Consider the following 21,571-nt stretch of genomic DNA (forward strand, 5'->3'; position numbering starts at 1 on the left):
TACATCATTCGTAATAGATCTTAATCATACATCATAGCATACTTTGATTATGATTTTAAGCAACGATTTATGAGCCACAACCTTACGACAATCCCGCTCATAAGGTCATGAAAGATTTATCGAACAAAATCAGACTATAACACGTGCTCATATTATGTATAAAGATGCTACAATCGTTTGATCAACACAAACTGCTTACTCGACAAAATCACTCATACAATCATGCAAATCATAATAAACACATACTCGTTATCTATATCACATATGAAACAGAACTAAATCGATATATACGCATTCGCGAATGACTTTAATACCACTGTAGGAATTTTTTACGAAAATAATAAATAAATACAACAGAATAAAATCGATCCCTCCAAAGATTCATGCGAATGCAATATACATGTTTTATCATGTTGTCACCTTTGTTACGTGAACGGAACAATCCTGACAGCAACTTGATTCGGTAGATCTCAACATGATCAGAATGGTCACATCTCTTCGGTATCCACACGAACTAAGCCTTTGAAAAAGAACCACCTTCGTTGTGCTAACAACTTGGATGATTTGACGAAGAGGAGACTAGAAGTGATATCCATCAAATGCATAAAAAATAGTCTTTTATACTCATCCAATGAATATAAAAGATCATCCAATGAATATCAATAAATACTAAGGGTTATCCAATAAATACAAAGGATTTTTACCTTTTATTCTCCTTTTCATCAATACTCCATTAATCTCTATTAATCGACATTAACCCTCTTTAGTGGTTGAGTCTAATCCAATAAATCTAATTCGGATTAGACTTAATTTAATAATCTAATAGTTGAATTTATTTGAGTGTAACTCAATGAGTCTAACTTAGATTAGACTTAATTTTATAATCTTAAAATCCATCATATTTTAATCAAACTAAAATAAACTCATCTCTAAATCAACATATTATTTGTGTGTGACACAATAAGTTCTCATAATATTGGTAATGCATTTAAAATAATTTTAGATACATAAACAATAAATTACTTCTAACAAATCATTATTGCTACTCAAGCGATAAGAATATCAAAATCTGACCTGATCTTTTTATGTCTATTATCTTATATAACTTGGTCATTCTATGCTCGATATCTAAATTGATCCATGAGATATAGATCGTGTCACCCCCTTATCAATATTTGTGTTTCTTGATTTCTAAATAAACTCACTTAATTAAATGAAGTCAATATCTCATATTGACTTATTTGAATATTATCATACATTTTAGTAATCCTACTTAATCAAACGGTCCACAGATATTACTTCCGCCATATGAAAGAGATAGATCCTATCTACATCACTCAAATCCATTTCAATCGGCACAAATTTATCTTGACTTAACTAAATCAATGCACGGACTTATCTCTTGGTTGATTATGATTCAAATAAACTAAAAAGAATACTTACGGATCACAATTCAAATCCAACGTAGTCAATTCAAAACTAAATAGTCAACTCATCCACTTAAATAATTAAAATTTTAAATTTCAAATACTACTTTTAGTTGCCCAATTTACTCGAAATAAACAAACAAATTATTTCTATCAATCAACACATCAAACTCCAGTTGATCGACTCGATTATTTAGTTAACTAAACTTGACTTTCAATCAACTAAACTAGACCCTCATTTGACTAAATTTACTCGTCAACATCAATTACAACCTAAAATTACCTTATTTCTTGAACAAACAGCCGCCTAAGTAAAAGAGTACCCAAAAATTCAAAATTATGGATTCTCTTATAATCCCTAACCTCACATGCCAAGAGTGTTCATCTCTAGATCTTCTTTCCATCTACTAGGAGTCTCTCCTCCCTCTTTGCTCCTTCAGTCTCGACTTCTCCCTTGTCTCTAGCATTGTATCCCTCTCTAAACTCCTACACATCCTCCCTCATTCTCTCCTGCTCAATCTCCCTCCTTCTTCCTCCTCCCAGTTCTTCCACTTCCTATCCTTCGCAGTCATTTATCATGTGGAAGTGATCCTTCAACATTCTCCACTAGTCTCTTTTCCTTTCCCTCCAATTCGAGAGACAAACAGCTTGGAATACATGAATCAACTGTGTCAGACTAGCAAATTAGCTAAAAAAGAAGATAGGCTTTGGCAAACAAGAAAAAAAAAGAGTAGAAATTGAAATGCAAAAGAAGAGAGTGCATTCACCATAATTTGAAAGATCTAAACAATAACCAAACTACAGATTATCATGCTTGAAGCAGAAAGTAGGGCAATTGGAAATAGCATCAACTAACATCTTATTGAAATTAAAATAGCTGAATTATGTTAAAAGAATTGCAATCTAGTAAACATGACAAAGCAATTGTATTCTAATTCCAGATCAAGTGAGGACTGATGCAAGCAACCTTTACCTCGCAATAAAATGTTTATTTCTGTGAATTATCCCCGTCATCAAACTGCAACAAAAGCAAAGTTAACGACAAAAATAGTTCACTGTGAATTCAATGATAATGAAGAGAAACTAAACAAAAAATCTTTTATGGAGTAACTAATCCATAACCGAGCTGACAGACTTAAGAGAAACAGCGCTTTTTTTGTCACCTGGGAGGAACAATGTTTTGCCATGAGAACAGATTATAAATTAGTTTCGGAAACAATGAAACCAGAACAAGAATGGGATCAGCAAACCTGAAAAGTTGGAGCATAATAAATCTTATAACAACGTGAGAAAACTAGATTAAATATCTAGTACAGAGCTTGATAATTGGAAAGACGATATCCCAGCAAGTAATGTGCAACAACTAAGAGGGATAAAAGGATGAGGAGCAGTAAAAGGAAATGGATAAAATTTATAAGGACTTCGAGTTCATAGCAAAGGAGGGCCTACCACCCAGCTGCAGCCTGCAGCTGTACCATCTTGCAGATGAAGATTTGGATGGTAAATCCATGAAAATCATCCAACAAAAAGACAATATCCATCTCCTAAACTTATGCATAATTAAGGATTCTCCGATTCATCCTTCCCGTAAACAAGTGGAAATTCATCGACGTGCTCTGAACGATCATATGCATCTCCAATTTTCTTCAACTTTTGATAGACACTGTACATGGAAGGCCTGCCCTTTGGGCAGGCAACCACACAGCCAGAAGCAATCCTCAATACCTGCATAATCTCATCATCCTTGCCCTTCCCCCGAAGGGATGTATCGATAGTCTCATGAGTTCGGCCAGTAACAGAAAACCGATTCACCCAATCCACCAAACTACCCTTAAACCCTTCGCCTGTGGTGTCACTGCTGATCTCAGTCGCCCTCTGCCCTGTGAGAAGCTCCAACAGGATGATTCCAAACGCATACACATCAATTTTGGTGGTCGGATCGGAGTTGGTAGCAAATTCTGGCGCAATATAGCCAAACTCCCCGAAATCTCCATTCAGGAATGGACTTGTATCATTCCCATTCCCACTCGACGCCCTCATGAGTTTTGTGAACCCAAAATCTATGATCCTTGCGTCGTAGTCCTCGTCCAGGAGGATGGCCTTCAAGCTCAAGTTCTGGTGGAGGAATGGGATCTGGAAACCATGGTGGAGCCAAGCGAGACCGCGAGCGGCGCCCATCGCAATCCTGACCCTGGTTGGCCAATCAAGAGCGTCGTCAGAAGATTCAAGAGCCGTGGAGAGGGCGCCGTTGGGCATGTGCTTGTACACGAGAAGCCGCTCATCCTCGACGATGCAGAAGCCGAGAAGTGGAACCAGGTTGGGATGCCGGAGCTGCCCGATCCTTCCCATCTCCGCCCGGAACTGCTTCTCCGGCAACGGACAGAGTGGAGCCGCTTCACTGTGAGCGCCGAACCGTCTGGCAGAACCGCCTTGTACGACGTCCCCATCCGCGGGCTCCCGGCGACAATTATGTTAGGGGGATGGAAGTCAGAGGTGGCGGCCATCAGATCCGCTAGTTTCACCTTCACGAGCGGCTTCTGGAACAGCGATACGGGCACGAGGCGGTTGTGCGCCGAACGCAGCCGCTCTGCCCACCATCTACCGTCCTCCACGCCTTGACCAGGAGCAGCCCACTTGCCCGCCGGCGACCAGCATCGCCAGATCAAGTAGGCTAGGGCGAGCGAGGCGACGGCACCGAAGACACCCGCGGCAATGATGATGATTAGACTGCTCTGAGTCAGAGATCTGCCGCAACGGGAGGAGACGGGGCGGCCGCAGAGACCATCATTTCCATCGAAAGCGGAGGAGTCAAACTTCTCTCCGAGCGGCGCCGGAATGGGACCGGAGAGCCGATTTCCGGACAGATCTAGACGGGTGAGGCGATCAAGCTGTGCAAGGGAAGACGGGATAGCACCATCCAGGCGATTTTCAGATAGGAGGAGGGTATTCAGGAATCGGCAGCCGGAGAGACCAAGCGGGATAGCGCCAGCGAGCTGGTTGTTCGACAGATCGAGCGTCACCAGATAAGGTAACCATGAGCATAACTCGGCCGGAATCTCACCGGAGATACCGTTAGACGATAGATCGAGGACGGTGGCGGCGGCACAATACCGCAGATCAGCGGGGATGGAGCCCGCAAGGGACATTCCCCGGAAGTTGAGCCCTAGCACGCGGTTCTCCTGCGGATTCCAGCAAGAAATTCCCAGGAAGCTACAAACGAACCCTACCGTACCATTGGAGAAGTTCCAGCTCAGATGGCCGTCGCCGTCGAGCGCTGCCTTGACCCCACGGAGGCACCGCACGTCGTCCTCCGTAGCCGCCACCGCCGCCGCCCACAGCACCACCGCGCCAACCCACACCAGCACCAGCACCCTCATCGATGCCGCAAGGCCGATCGCCGGAGAGACGGAAGGGTCTGGGAAGTGAGCGCGCATCGACGTGGCAGAAGAATGGAGGTGGTGGAGAATGGAGATGAGGAGAAGAAGGTCGTGAGAGTGGAGTTGGGATAGGCCGAATGGGTGAGCTTAAGTTTCATTCACCGGAGGAGGCCGGGCAGCTAGTGAGATCTGCGCAGGAGCACTGAATCGGTCAAAATTAGTGGGGAAGCGTGGCGTGGACCCCACAATCACGCTTTCTGTGTCATGGGGGACCACTAGGTGATGATTTGGGGACGTTTGTTTTATTACTGCCCAGTTTAACTGGAGGACCGAAAATAAAATTTTAAGGCAGAATTTTTTTAAAAAAAAATCCTTTAATTTTCATTATCATTAAAATAGTATTTTATTTTTTAAAAATTATTCTAATAATTATTTTAGCCAAAACTACTCTAATATATTCAAAATTATTATAATATAAAATAATTGCTTAAAATTATATATTTTAAATTGGTTTAAAAATATTTAATTCTTATTTAAAATCAAACTCTAATATATTCAATAATTTTTCAAAATAAATTCGAATTCATTAATATTTTATTTAATTATTTACAATGAACTGAAATCAAACTCTATTTTTATACTATTTTAATTTAAATATATTTAAATTAAAATTTAAATAATTCAAATCAAATTTAAATTATTTTAAATTTAAATTATTTTAAATTCAAATAAAATTTCAAATATTTTTTCAAAATAGAATTGAAATGGAAATTATTTATACTTTTGGATTTCGAATCTCAAATATCATAAATATTTTTAAATTTAAATTTAAATATTGATATTTTCAATTATTGAATGTGTAACTCCTATTTAGTCCTAATTTAGAATAACACTAAAACTTCTAATTGCTTAGTGTGGTTATAATAGTTTTACTTTTTAGTAAAAAGGATCCCACTACATGTCAGTGGGATCCACTGGCGAAAGAGAGTATTGTCTATGCAGTTGTCATGCTACATTCATGTTACAATTTTGCCACGAGCTTCTAGCTAGGTGGCCTCATGCCATCACGAGTAGGCTTATTCGACCGCTGTGATAAAAGTCAGGATTTTTTTGCGATACTAGGTGGTGAATATGTGATTCCAACACTAACTAATTGCTTTATAAACTATTTTCTAAAACATTATGAAACTAAATTATCTATTTTAAACTGTTCTACCACAAACTTGAACAATCAAACATGACTCAAGAGGATCCAAGTTTATGAACTAGATTATCATATCGATATGCTATTGGGAATTCCACGTCCAGTCACTCCCGGTCCAGAGGAGGGAAGAAGTAGTTCATAAGGTGGAACCCCCGCGCCACTCCGATTCTTCAGATGGAAGTCCTTGTTCCTTTTGTTTATGATCTCCTCAATTTCTTCCAGCCTCGCGGAGAATTTCTCGAAGCAGCTCATCACCTGCCTGTCGTTGGTCCAATGCGTGTGCCAGTCAGTCATCTGGCCAAGATACTCCTCGTCTTCAGAGTGCGTCGATAAGGTGTCTTGAACTGCCATAATTTGAGTAGCTTGCAACTGTGATGGCAAAGATGATAAGAACATGTACTGAGGATTGTGAAGGAACTTCTCGTAGGCAGCAGTTTCATCTTCTTGGGGAATGAGTTTCTTCATCAGTGTCGGTCGATTGGGCATGTAACCGCCGAACGGATACTGCCCGAAGTTTATTGCGGCATGTTGCCCTGATGCAGTCCATATCATCGTCGTGAGAATGTGGATCAAGTCCCCTTTGGTGTTTAGGGAAGGCCACCATGGTTCACCTCTTTTGTCAGGGTGACCTTTGTTTTTGATCTCATCCCACCAGGCCTGCAGCTCGGCATCTGAAGTGATAGTGTTGTCATCTGAATAGTAGTGAATGATATAATCCTTAACCCATTCTTCGATTGCCGACCACACGAGGAGACCATCTGCTGCATAAGGATAGTCCTCGATCACCAGTTTTACTCCGCAAGGCATTGAAGGATCCTCCACGGCCATGCCTCTGAGTTTACAGTTGAAACAATTAGGATATAAGAGCTGGAAACAAAATGCCTAGAAATGTGTTATGAAATTCTATGATGATCGACACAAGACACAAAACAACCTCTGCAAAAGTACTAATTGTTGGATCATTAATCCAACTTTAGACTTATATGTGAAATAATTATGTATTGCGGATTGTCATATTTGATTAAACCTAATTAAAGATGATCAATAAAGATTTTGAATATTTGGATTTTAATGTATTTAATAGGGTATGACCCTTTATGTGTAGAGATCTAAGGATTAATTGCTATTTTCATGATGAGCTAAAATAAAAATACCAAAAGGATAACTCTAATAGGGCTTTCTATAAACAAGAGGTTATGGTCCCAAGATCACATGATGATTTTTTATTTTTATGTTTTTGGATGAACTGATTCCGTAGTCAGAAAGAGTGCCAGAGAAAGCTCTAAAGAGGTCAAAGAGGATTCTCAGGGGAATCATGTTGATCCGAAAGACAAAAAGGCACCATTTCAAAAGATAAAAGGCATTATGGGTTCAAATATACTTCCACACTTTTGTCTTTACAATTCCTAATGATTAAACATGTACGGTCTTAGGTTTATATGTGATATTGATCCCAAAAGAATAATTATGTTACAATAGCAGATTGCTTACCTCCTAAGAAGATCAGCTGGTAGAGCTTCCATATCGAATCGCCAGAGACTTTTGTATGCAGCGGAACTCAACTCCATTGCATACTTTCCGGGACTGAAGCAATTTTCGATGATACCGCCCCCGTTGATTAAACTTTGGCGTGCCAAAGCATTGATTTCCAGTGTGTACCTCATGTGTGGATGAAGCAACTTGAAAACCGGGTGCATCGAACTAAGTTGTCGATGAGAAGCAATTATGTATGGTTCCATAGCAGCATGAGTCCTCAACCTAAAATTTAAAAGCAACAGATCATTGTTGGAAATAATTTAAGAGATGAAATAATTAACATCTGTAAATTAGGATCAGAAACACCTTTATTTATCAAGATTTCGACCAAATAGCGAAGTAATTGATGGATCAGCAAGTTTTAAACAGATCACATTAGGAAAATAGATTAGTAATGGCAGACAGGAAAAGCTATCTTCAATTTTGCAAACTACAAAGAGGATAATAGGTATTACTGTATTAGTTTAAAAGTGGTACAAATACATACCTCGCAAATTGTTTATTGTCCACGACTAGATGCTATTATGTGAGCCAAATTCCACGAATAAACAATTACCAACAAAAAATGAAGATTGCTTTAAAAATCTACACCTAAACATGACAACTCTACTCATGATTTAAAATTTTGACCTATGTTGGAGTTTCAATTTTAGACTATGATTTCAATACCGTATTGTGTCATGCGATGCAATTTCAATATTTTTTTAAATTTTTAAATATAAATATATATTAATTTTATTAATATTTGATTATTAAATATGTTCACAATGTTATATTTTGAAATGTTGAGTTTATATTTTAATATTTTCTTAAAAGATAATGCCTAATAAATTTTTATAAAATTATTTTAAAAATTAATTAATTTTCAAAATGTAAAACTAAATCTAAAATTATAAAATTATTTGAAAGGCTAAGATAATTATAAAATTATTGTAAAGTAAGTTTTAAATTATTTTTTGAACGTATTTGTAAATTTTAAATCTTTTAAAATTTATTTGAAATGTTTAAGAATTATATTTTGAAAAAAATTAAATTATTTTAAATTCACATTCAATTTTCAATATATATTGAAAATTTTAAATTATTTTATAAAATATTGTATTAATTTGTAAAATTATTTAAAAATTTTAAAATAATTCTTAATATCTTATAACTATTATTAATAATATATTATATTTATTTATATAATTATTAACAATTTATTTATAATAAAAAACTATTTAAAAATTAAGAAAAATAATCTTAAAAAAATCACAACCGAAGATGTGAGCGTCGTAACGTCGCAGAGGCCACCGCGGGATCGCGACATCCTCTGCGACCTCGCGAGGTCGCCACGAGGTTGCAACGGTCTCGCGATCACGATGCCAGTCTCCTGCCAAAATGGTAAATACCATCTGTTTTGATAGCACGGTACAGTATATCAAACCATGATCTGGCCATTTTGATCTTGTAAATATCAAGCAATCTAGATTATACTCGCATTTAACAAGAAAAATCTTACCAATGGTCCACTAGCTGATGAACACCAGCATCATTTGCACAGACATGAGCCTTGGCCAATTTCCAGATCCAATTTGTAGTTGCATCATGCCCATGAGTGCATACCTTTTTCCGAGAAGGCATCGACGGTGTACCCAGCAAGCTGAGTTCAATTGCAATTGGTCTGAGGATTCCAGTACGTGTGAGAAACAAGATCGTCCTCGAGGCATAGATTTTCCTTCCTTTCAAGGAATTGATCTTCTTAACAAATGGCAGAAGGATGTCATGATAATCTATTATAAATAGCCTATTATCGTTCATTGCCTACAAAAGGGGTTAAAAAAATAGAATTGTCATAAAAAGCCACACGACAATAACTTTATCATTACATCAAAGCTCCCCTTCATGAAAGGCCAACAATAAAAACCAAACAAAAAGTATTTTATAGGGACTGTTATTACCTCCTCAAGGCTCATTCCATTTAGCTCATGTTCTAGACATTCTTTAGTTAATTCCGACTCCGGTGATCCATAAATTTCAGGATCTAACTTGCTAAGTATTGGGAACTCCTGCAATAAAGAAACAAAGCGAATAAGTAAGATTGTGAGATAACAAAGCATCATCATCCTGAAATGTCATGTAGTACCCTTAATCTCTGAATTTCGACTGGATTAACACCAGCTAGTGTTTGCCTAGCAAACTCAATGTCCCTCAACCAAGCAAATCTATCCTCTGAAAGAAATTTCTTTATCAGACAAGCACACTTAAACAAATAGACAGAATCAGTTTCAATAAGTAAACAAAAGTCATTTAAGTTTTACTTGATATAATCGAGGGTATGTCGTATTTCATCAGTTTTTGGCCCATCGTCATCAGATTACTGAGTACTGCAGGAAGTAGCTTCTCGGCGTGCTGTTCCTCCTCGCTCTTAATAAGCAAACCATCTTTGTATAGCTTGTCGATGTCAGAAAAACACTGGAATTGACTGTCCGAACTAGAGAGTGCAGCCATCATAGCTGGTATTAGATTGTGGAATAATGCTCTCAGAGCTCCAGCTGAAAAGTTATTTTGCTTGATCTCCTCGAAAGTTTCATCTCGCGGAACATATACAGGATGAGGTTTCTCCACTCTGCTCTCAGCACTAGGATCTGCATGTCCCAAATCACACATACAAAATGAACTTGCATTAGCCCTACTCATCGATGAGAACAGAAATTGTGAACTGTTCATGAACAATGTTTATGAATTATATTCGTCAACAAAACTCTTATCAACATAATAAATAAATAAAATAATTTTCAAAATGAATAAACAAACTTGAATTATCAAGCTCAATAACCAATTACATAAGTTTAAAAATGTAAAAGCTTCAAACAAACTCGAATTGAGAGCAAGCTCAAGTCAAACTTGAACCAAACTCAAACTTATAAAAAAGAAACCAAGCCAAACTTGAATAACCATTTCAACGGCTTAGTTCATTTTAAGCTCGACTTGGCTTGACTTGATTACTGTATCAAATAAACTTGAACACTACAAAACTTGACTCAGCTTGGCTCGTTGACAACCATCAGATAGTCATGCAATATGAATTGATAAGAAAGAGAGATACAAAACAAGAGGAAGAGAGTTTATAAGGGAAGGAGATGTCTTTTCTTTTTGATGATCATGACTTATTGGGGATGGAATAATCTATGAAGTACAGAACAACCAAGCAAGTAGAAAATATGCATGCAGATGCTGTTGTATTCAGCAAAAGTTAATAGAAGGTTGATAATTAAGCAGGCTAAACTGCCTAAAATATATCTGTATGTACACTTATTTCCCTCAAATACCTGATCGAGTTGGCGGTCTGCCGGTACGACAACGTCTGGGATATGGCCTATCTGAACCAGCTAGAATTGGCCTAGCAAGATCTGCATCTTTATCAGGGTTGCCCAAATCATTATAAGGGGCATAGTCGTATATCATTTCGAATTTCTTCCTCTGGCCTTTGCCATTGCCACGCAAACCAACTAGCATGTTTTGTCTGAGATCCTTCAATCCATCCGGAGTCTGTGAAGGTAAGTATGCCTGTTCATATCAAAAATAGGAATAAGAAACTTCTATTAGACCTTCTCAATGTAACTAGAATGTTTATTTTCTGATGTCTTCCCACCTGATTGCTGAAAAGGATCCGACTCTCTGGATTATCATCACGAGAATGGATCCAAGAATTTGCAGGGAAGAAAAAAGGCCCATCATCGAAACCATGAACGACGATCTCCACTAGGTAGAACTCTTTCTTATGGAGATTGGTAATGGCAATGGCTCCTGGGCGGCCAAAAGTCGATGGGACTGACAGATTGGCTGCGTACTCAACAAATGACGGATGCTTTTGCGATCTTGGTAGAAATCCCCTCACGGGAACCTCCACACTCTTCTTCCCTGATTCAGTATCTAGCAAGTTTTTTTTAAAAAAAAAAAGTAATTAGTCATCGCCATGTCCCCTAAACACAGCTCAAGATTCCGAAAGAGGGTTTTTGTAATGGCTCACCCACCGGGATCGACCTCCTCGCTGACGAGCTGCACCCTTATCCCTTGCCCAATCCCGTTGACGAAGTACTCCCACTGGTTCTCGATCTTCTCCACCAGCCTCTCCTTGATCCTGTTCCTCACTGTGAGCACCAGCCTTACATCGATCGCGTCCGCCTGGGGCAGCACCGAGGGCCAAAACGCGCCTCCTGGGACCGCCGGCTGCGACGGGCGCGTGCCGACGCTCTTGTCGTCGCTGCTGATCACCGCGCGGACCTGCCGGACCGCAACGGACCGCTGGCGGCGGTTCCCGACACACAGCGGGTGCGCCCTCCTGCCGCTTCCAGCCCCGATCCGAGGTTTGGAGGGGCAGAAGCAGGAGGTCGACTTGGCGGAGAACATCCCGGAGACCGAGTCAACGACTAAAAACAGCAGAAAAGCAGGAATCCTTGGAGGATCAGCGGAAGAGAAGAGAGGTGCGAGGATCGAAGTGGGATCCTGAGATCTTCTCCTTTCTCATGTAAACGAAGAAGACTGAAGAGGATGGCAGACGAAGCCGGAGAGTAGTTGGCTCTGAGCTTGAGACACAGGCATTATTATTATTATTATTATTATTATTATTATTATTATTATTATTATTTGAATGCATGGCAATAATTGCACCTTGCTTATCAAAGCATTTAGCATGAGCGATCTTACACATTTTTTATATTATTATTACTTTTTTACTATTATCAATAATATCTTCTATACTTCAATTTAAAATACTTTTAATTAAAATTAAATAATCTTGATAAAATTATTTTTAAAATAGTATATTTTTAGATAAAGTTGTTCACATGCCTTAAAATTAAAGTCGGTCAACTTGAACCGAATTGATTATCCGATTCGTTAGTCCGTCGATAAATAACTTATTATTAAGTTTATAGAAATTATTTGACATATATTTAATAATAAATTTAGATAATTTATTCAATAATAAAATTATATATTATATATACAGTGAAAATTATCATGAAATCATAAAATTAATCAAAGATATAACTTACGATATATCATATTAAAAAATAATAATGTTAATATTAGTTAAAAAATATTAATAACAAAAAAAGAAAGATGATTTAAAATTTAATATAATATTTTTTCAATCTACTTTAGCTCTTAATTATTTAGAAACTTGAACACTAATGATTGAACGAAAGGTATAAAAAATAAAATATATATATAATTTTAAGGATAGAAAATTTTAATATTGAAAAAATTAATGAAATATATGATTTTAATTCTTTTATATTTTAAATGGATAAATAGAGTTACATCTTATTTTTTTCATATTTATAAATTTTTAAATATTTTTAAATATAAATAATAATCTTGAGTCATAGTCAATAATAGCAACTTCTACAACTGCAACTATTATAATAAATATTGAAAAATATTCCCTTTTAATTGTCAACTATCCAATATATTTGAAAATATTATTAGTGGATCAATGCTACAACTACAACTAAAATCTTTTCAATTAAAAAAACTTATTTATAGAAATAATATTATTTATGGGTCGTGAAGAAAAATAAAGAAATGTAGATAAATGAAAGGAAGGTTCCAAATGAATTAGTTTATTTGGAAAAATCTTGTTCTTCGAAAAATCTATTTGGCGTTTAGTACCCCTCTGCGAGAACCCCTCAGGTTCTTAAAGCTCATCCTCTTCATTATAAATGCTCTGTTTATTTTTAAATGACTTGACATCCTTCCTTTTGTAGGAGTAAAAATATTATGATGATTTTATTGCTTTATATACATATCTTTATAGGATCGTTAGGATACACTAGAGAGCACATCTCACTTTTCTAGATTTCATCTTCTATTCGTTCTTTCTACAAAGTTAGTATGCACAGCGGACAATAAAATACACAAAGGAAATCAAGACAACGAACACACAATGGATTTACTTGGCTCTTAATCTTCAGGATTGATATTCTAAGGCCTCTACAAAGGAAACGCCTGCCCATTAATGTTTTCCTTTCCGGATGCCTTCCAAAGGCAGAGAAACTCTTACAGAATATAGTAGTGCAAACACAATAGATATAAAAGTTAAAACACTTAATAAAAATAAACAAGCTTTTGCCAAACCGATCTGAAAGTCCTGAATGTCGCATATTCCTCCTAGCGCTTCTCCAGTCGCATGAGAAGAGGGTTGAGATCTTTTTGGACCATGGAAGTAGAAGATTAAGATTAAGAACTGAGTTGATGATCTGAGTTCTAATCTTGAAGTTCATTTATAGGCTTGGTTTGGTTGACTTATAAACCTCATTCGATTGATCAAACCTGGTCAAATTTGATCCCCACGATCAAGTTCTACATGATCTAGACCAAGCCATGAGATCTCATCGGTATCAGGTTTATCATTTGATCAAAACCTTTCTGATCGACTGAACCAAGTCACATTACCAAAATGGGTTCAGACCCACACCTAGTCAACCAAACCCAATTGGTTGACCGGACTGGTCATCCGATCAACTGGACTGGTTGTCTGATCGATCAAACCAATTTGGGTCTGATTCAAGTTTGGTTAAACTCGAGTCAATTCCAATTTACTTCAGATTTAGTCCAACTTTTTCTGATTGTATTTGTGCTCTCCGTTTTACTTTTCGGCTCTAGGTTCCTACAAAAAAAAGTCATCCTAATTACCATAATATATATATATAGAGAGAGAGAAATGATATCATGTGCGATTAAATGTATGTGATTGGCGCACTTTTGATGTGGTTGGGATTTCTTACTAGCGTGGCAACGAAACAAAAAGTCACGATCTCACCCTAAACCCCCAAAAATCGCAATCATCACCCCCGTTGCCGCCTCTCCAGCTCATCGCTGCTCCTCGTCGCCGTCGCTGCCTCTCTCGCTCGTCGTCACTCATCGCTGCCGTCACCTCCCCCTCTCGATTGCCACCGTCGTCATGTCCCGTCGCCTTCATTTGGGTTTTAGGGTTTGCTAACCATAACCCCCTCTTCACACTGCCGCCGGAAAAGGCTTTCACTGGGTCAAGGTCAATCCAGACCTCCTCTCTCTGTTCTATGATTCACTCCCTCTTGTTCGTGTGCACAAGCTATTAGTCCAATTCCGGGCACTGTAAGAACCTATTCTCTGATTCAATCCAAAATCCCAAAGGCCGATGAAAGCCCACCCTATAGCAAGAAGGTTTTTTCAACGATTGGAATGCTTCCTTCCTAGGCCTAAGGAGTCCTTTTGTTGCCTTTCTTGCTTGTTACTTTTGTGTATCAGTTCCTTCCCTTGCTTGAAGGAAAGAGCCAACCAGACAAAGGAAAGAGCTTTGTGAGTTGTTAACAATGGTTCTAATTATCTGATTTGCCCTATAATTATAGGTTTAATGGAACATCAACATATAGGCCATATCAAATGCTATCCAAAAAAGTTATTTATTTCTTTTCAAGGAGTCTTCGATGCATTCTGCATCATTAAAATGTTAAATGAAAAATAAAAATGTATTATATAATCTTGAAGGTTCCCTTTCTTGCATATTATCCATTTTATTCAAGAAATGTGTGTTATTCATGAATTTACAAATATTTCTTTGGTGTTTCCTGGCCTATGGCAATTGCCTCACATATTTTGCAATGCAAGTAGAAATATTCTTTTTGCATGGTAGCATGTTTCGTCGAGATTATGGAGACTTATTAATATCTCCTTGAGCTATGCACGTAGTTGAGCCATTGTTTTCTCCTTTTCTAACCTTAGGATGCTGAGTTGATTTCTAAGCAGTTCTCTTTTGGTTAGCTTTATTTCTAAGTTACCTTCATGAAGTTCTAGGAACCTTTCCCAGAGCTCTTCGGAAAAGTTGTAAGTATTGGCCTAGTTGAGTTTCTACACTGGTAACACACTTAGTAAATGGAATTCTAACTTACCATTAACCATGAATTCATCTCGCTGCTTCTTGATCCATCTGTGTTCCTCGAGTTCTTCTGCATCTTCATTTCTAGGCACTTAAAAATCATATTTTATGCAAATTATAATTTCAAAGTCAATTTTAAAAAATACCATCATTTTCTTCTTCCACATGGTAAATTCACCCTAAAAAAAATGATGAATCCCAGTCAGTCTATTGACTCAAGCCCTGGGGGTGACCGGCCCGGTCCTACGGAAGTTTCCCACCAGTCACCAGGGTAAATCGGGAAGCGCACACGGCAGCCAACCCAGATGCCCAGCATCCTTTGATTGCGTTCTCCATTTGGAGAAAAATTCTTGCAAATACTCCGTAGCTGGGGATCGAACCGCAGGTACCTGGGTCACAACCTGGATGTCCTACCGTTGCACCATTGCCCCGGGGATGGTAAATTCACCCTCAAACTTTGGTGGATGGATGCTTGATTCGGCCATTTCTCTCGATCTAGTTGCTAGGTCGATGGTTAGTCCTTCTAAGCAGTCCCTCTCTAATATCAATTGTTGGTGTTGTGGAAAGAGTTTGTATCACTAGAGGAGAGACGTGAATAGAAATCTGCAAATAAAATTTGATCTTTCTCTTTCTAACAACTTAGCAAGAACACATATACATTAATCAAAATAAAATGAACATAAATAGAAAAAGACTCGTTGTCTTACTTGGTTCACAACCAATGGATTTCTAGTCCAAGACTATGAAAAGTGCACTAAAATCTCCTCTTTGGAAATATCCCAAAGGTGGAGAAGCCTCTTACACAAATTGCGTACAAGAATACAATTAAAAGAATAGAATAGAGAATGTAGTTCAAGTATGTTGCTTTCAACTAAACTCCTCATCTCCTTTTATAACCACTGTTCGAAGTGCCAACGTGGCATGCTCGATATACCGATTGAGCGGATCGGTCTACCTATTTGGGTGACATGGCAAATCAATTTTTATCCACTTAATGGTTCTTGGTTAACCATTTGCTGATGTGGCAAATAAACTTTATCCATTGCAATGACTTTTTGCTGACATGGTGGACAACCTTTATCCAATGCGACAGTCGTTTGTTAATGTGGAAAACTAACAAAGTCATCCACTCAATGATCCTTGCCTGACCATTTATTGATGTGGCATTCAATAGATCGATCTAGTTTTGTTTACCAGTTTGGTTCGATCTACCGATGTGCTTCAATTGAATGATCCACTAGTTGAAACCTCTTGGCTTAGTCTTCTTCCTAACTTCACGTGATTTGGATGTTGAAGTACTCTTCCATAGCTCCTTGTCCCTCAGATGCATCGAGTCTGTCGGCTCCTTTCCTGTGTCATCGCTCACTGCATCTTTTACCAAGGTTCGTCATCTCTAATGCTTCTCATTGTTTCCGGTTCTCATTGTGCTTCATCGGATCTTGAGCCATTAGGCACTTGTCTATTCTCCTAAGTCCCTACATACTAATACACACAAATTAGTGATAAAAGTAAGACCTAACTTAGACTAGTTTGACAATACATCAAAATAGTCATGGTTCAAACCACTTGGGGTTCTAACAATTTGTCTAAGATAGTTTAATTTTGTATCAGATTCAAACTTAGCTTTGGGTCCATCAAGCAAGTATTTTCAGAATAAACTTCTATGCTATGGTGAGTCACAATGGACATTATTAAAGTAACCACATGTCTTGACAGTTTTTTCAAGCAACTCACCCAAGGGACTTAGTACTAAGTCTTGATCTAACTAGTTCATATTAGACTGAGGTAGCTTCAACTAGATTCACTAAGTCAATTACACCAAGTAGAACATATATGATTTAACCTAGACATTCATTTGACATAGCTTCCTTAGCCTACTATCATCTTAATTTTTTTTGATACTATTGATCAAGATAAAACCAATTTTTTCTGTATTTGTCCTATCTAACCATTCTAAGTTAACACATAGTATTTAATGCATAAAATAAACATGGAATTTAAAACAATCAAATTAAACATAAAAGAAAACATGCTCCCCTTAAATTAATGATACAATTTTTTCCCCTCGATCACAACTTTGATAATTTTTTATCTAAGCAATGAATTTGTTCTTTAGCTATCTTGAATTTGAGTCTGGATTTGTTGTACATAGTCGTTTGAGTTCCAAGTATCATATTCAAATACTTGGAGCCTGAAGTAAACTTTTCCAACATTAACTTAAGTTCTTCAACTTAATCTCCTTTCAAGAAAGAATTCTCTTCCTCAAGTTTTTGGACTTGAGTTGAGGTTCCTTCTTGAACTTGGTTTGTTGAAGGACTTAGGTTGATCTCCCCCTTAAGATATTTTACCTCCTTAAGAAGGGATATAATCCTCCATCGGATTTAGCTAAATTCTTAGTTAAACAAGTAATTATACTGTACAATTTATCAACTAAGAGAGAAGTTACCTCTTTTTCTTGATCATTTGAATGGATACGAATTCGTGGCTTGATTCAAACTCTGACTCTAGCTCAGACTCGGATTCGCATTAGAGTCATGAAGCCTTTTTAGTTTGTTTCCTCTATGTCTGACTCCTCTAAATAAGATTCGTTGTCCTATATTTTATTATTAGATAATTTATTTAAATTAAGATTGCTTTTTGTTACCTTTGAAGCATTGATTCCCTCATGAAGGTTTACCAACTTGTCCCAAAGTTCCTTAGCATTGTTGAAGGCTCTAACTTGATCAAGTTCTTCATTTGTTAGTCCACATTGAAGGATGTATGTGGTCCGAGAATCAGATTGAGCCTTCCTTTTGTTGTTGAAGGTCCAATTTTCCATTTCTAGAGATTCTCCGAATTTGTTGACCAGTAGTATGAAACCTTTCTTGATGTGTTAATCTTCATCTTTAAAAATTGCTCCAATATTTGCCAATTCCAAAATGGAAATTTTCACCGTCGAAGAGTGGTAGGCAAGAGGTACTTAACTCTTGTTGTTGAGCCATTCGATTCTTGCAAAGACAAACTTAAAGAAAATTCCAAGACTTTTTGGCTCTTAGGTAAGCGATGCAATTGAAACAAAATTTTTTTAAAAATAAAGTTTAAAAAAAACTCGAGGGTTGCAAAATTGAATCAGAGCATCTAGGCTCTGATACTAATTATAAGATCGAAATATGCAATTGAGGGGGTGGGGTGAATATCTATCGTAAAATCTATTCTTTTACGAAAACAAACACAGAGACATAGCGGAAAAATAAATCTTGAAAGACAAGGTCGGTTACTTACTTCATAGTTTAATGATTGTTACTTCAAGGCCCACGATCCCTTGGACCATTTTTGAATGGGTAATCACTAATATTCTTCTCTTTGAAAACCTTCAAAGAAGGAGGAAATCATACAAAGAATGAAGAGAGTAGTAACAAGCTACTATCTCTTTAATGTAAATGCAAGAAACTAAATATACCAACAACGTAGGAAGTAGTATGTAGACATAGGTTGTCAAAGGGCCTTTCGGTGTAGCTATAAAAGATCTTGCATGAACTGAGCAGTAGTGAAGAAGGAATTGATTAGAGAATTGATGTGGAGCCTCAAATCTTGAGGCTTCTTTTATAGCCTTCTTTTGGTCCACTGAAAACCCATCAATCGACTAATCCTTCCAGTTGCTTGATCCTCCTATCAGGTGACTAAACCCTAAACTATCCTTGTATTCTCCAATCTAATCAAATCATTTTTGTAAAATTTGCTTGTTCAATCAACTGATCCACCTAATCAGGTGATTGATTTCCAAAATTTCTTTACTACATGATATGATCTTATTCGATCTATGCTTTTCATACTTATTTAGTCAACTGATCCTCCTGATTAATCACCTAAACCTCTATTTCCTTCTTTGTAGGATTTAGATCTAATCTGCGCCTATCTGCTCGGATCGATCGATTAAACCACTCTGTTTAGTCAACTGAGCACTTCAATTTCAGATAACTTTATTTTTCTATAAATAAAGTTAGCATAATATTCATAATAATAATTCTATAATACAGAGTTAGAACAGTTTATGCATGCATGGATTAATTGACAATTAAAATTGCCTAATCTTGACTTAGAAACCTCCATTGGTTTCTTCAATCGGATCAATCCCTATGGTCGTCCCAACTGGGACACGTTCTCATTGCCTTCTAGAATGAAAAGGTCTCTCTAGGACTTACCTTACTTGTCAAATCTCCAGTCTAACTGATCTATTTTGACTTCTTCTTTTGCTCAGTGTCTGATCGACCCACCGGGACTTTTCTTACTTGATGTCCACTCCAGTTAATCCATCAAATGTTCTTCCAAATCAACTTATCTGACCTTGCACCTGGTATTTGATTCTTCAGATCTACTAAGACTTCTCTGTCTAGTGTCTGTTTCTCCTAACCCACTAGGACTTCTAATGTCTAATGCTTGGTCTTTTTGATGACTTTCCATGTTAAGTGACCTGCACAGTTAAGTCACATATTAAACATATAATATCTAACTTTAAACCCTTTATTAGATATTAAAATACAAGTTCGATTATTAGTACTTAGTACTGTCTGCACCAATAATTCTCAACTTACTTAAACTTACACATGCTAATAGTCTTAAGATCGAACTAAGTCAATAAATCACAACTTGCAACAAATAGTCTTTGATTTTATACCAAATCATTAAGTCGCATAAACACAAAAACCCAAGATTATGATGCATTCATAATCTTTCGCTCCCTTGCCTACAATTCTTAAATTACCTAAAACTTAGCTTCCTAAAACTCATCTTGCATCGTGCCTCTAATCCACTAAATGCACTCAACTCTATTAATCTCCTTAACCCTCTCCATGGGTTGAGAAGTATATCCACTGCCCTCGTTGGCATTATAAGAGTATTGTGAGTGCTTTAGGCATAGACAGGTAAGGTCTATGCCTAGAACCTCAATTTTATTAGTGCCCATGTATTTTAATATTATTTTTATTTAATTTTTTAAATAAAATATCTATTTTTAATTTTAAATTATTTAAATTATATATTTTATTTTTTAAAACCTAATAACTCTTTCTTTTCCCGTATTGAACTCTAAAAAATGTGCTCCTTCATTACTATCGGTGATCTTGTATCCTTCTCCTCTTTCATCGATATTTTTATGCCCTTTTCTAATTAATGATTTTGTACTTTTCCCCTCACTCATCAATGATACTCTCAAAGATATATTTCTCCTTTCTGATAGTAATCTCTCTTTTTTTTCTTTTTCTTCTTCCTCCTCGATAATAAGAGGAAGTAATGATTTTTAATCCAACGCAAAGTAGAATATTAATTTTTTAAAACACATGATATCTGATATTAATGATTTAGATTTATTTTTAAAATTAAAATTTTTAAAAGAATAATAAATCAAAAATTAAAAATATCACTTGAGATATTAAATCTTATAAAAAAGATGTAATATATAGATTACTTATAGAATACTACTGACAATACTTATTAGTTTACATAAAGAAATTTTTAAAAATTAAAATTAATAAAATTTTATTTATGCTTTCTATTGATTAAAAAAATTATTATCAAAACTTAAATATAAAAATTTAACTAGTAACTTTTATTGAGTGGAAAAATATTAAACAATGAAGGGAAAAATATTTTAACTTGTTCAACTTATTACTTCAGCACTTAAAAATTATATATTTTATTTTAAACTTATTACTTCATCAAATAAATATTATAAAGTAAAATGTTATTTAAAAATAGAAATGTAATTCATATTTTTTAATATATGAAATCTAAAATAATATTTCACTATGTCAATTTTATAATTGAAGTTGATTATCATATATTAATTTATAATTAATAATCTCAGAAGTGATTAATGGTGAAGTCTATCAATAAAATTATATTATTGCTCGTTGGCATTATAAGAGTACTGAGTGCTAACTCAATTGTTTCAGTCTATTAATCTACAATGAAATATTATGATTATATTTAATGTTAGTGCAATATATGCAATGGAAATTCATGATGGCTATTGATAAAGCGATGAAATTAAAGGCACCAGAACTTATTGGAAAAAAAAATACTTGTAATTAATTAGCTGTAATTAGTAGTTGAGAGGCAAAATTTTAACTCAGCTAAAAGAAACAAC

At 36.3% G+C, this 21,571-nt stretch overlaps 2 protein-coding genes across 2 annotated transcripts; both read right to left on the minus strand.

Annotated features, from left to right (window-relative positions):
* Positions 1-2,829: 2,829 nt before the first annotated feature.
* LOC141832981 (putative inactive receptor kinase At1g27190) lies at positions 2,830-4,960 on the minus strand. Its single transcript, XM_074720347.1, is given in 2 exon segments — positions 2,830-3,814; positions 3,817-4,960. Coding segments are annotated over 2 exon segments (1,872 nt in total). The 5' UTR covers positions 4,862-4,960; the 3' UTR covers positions 2,830-2,987.
* Positions 4,961-5,947: 987 nt separating this feature from the next.
* Positions 5,948-12,112, minus strand: LOC141832980 (lipoxygenase 6, chloroplastic). Its single transcript, XM_074720345.1, has 9 exons — positions 11,561-12,112; positions 11,179-11,459; positions 10,856-11,093; positions 9,845-10,171; positions 9,670-9,755; positions 9,485-9,592; positions 9,046-9,347; positions 7,500-7,766; positions 5,948-6,840 (listed from the first exon to the last, which is right to left on the minus strand). Exons 1-9 carry the CDS (start codon positions 11,934-11,936, stop codon positions 6,078-6,080), a joined length of 2,748 nt encoding a protein of 915 aa, XP_074576446.1. The 5' UTR covers positions 11,937-12,112; the 3' UTR covers positions 5,948-6,077.
* Between the last annotated feature and the right edge of the window lie 9,459 nt (positions 12,113-21,571).

Source organism: Curcuma longa, chromosome 8 (assembly GCF_044706935.1).
Source record: "Curcuma longa cultivar G26 ecotype Majalengka, Jawa Barat chromosome 8, ITB_CL_G26_1.1, whole genome shotgun sequence".
NCBI lineage: Eukaryota > Viridiplantae > Streptophyta > Magnoliopsida > Zingiberales > Zingiberaceae > Curcuma > Curcuma longa.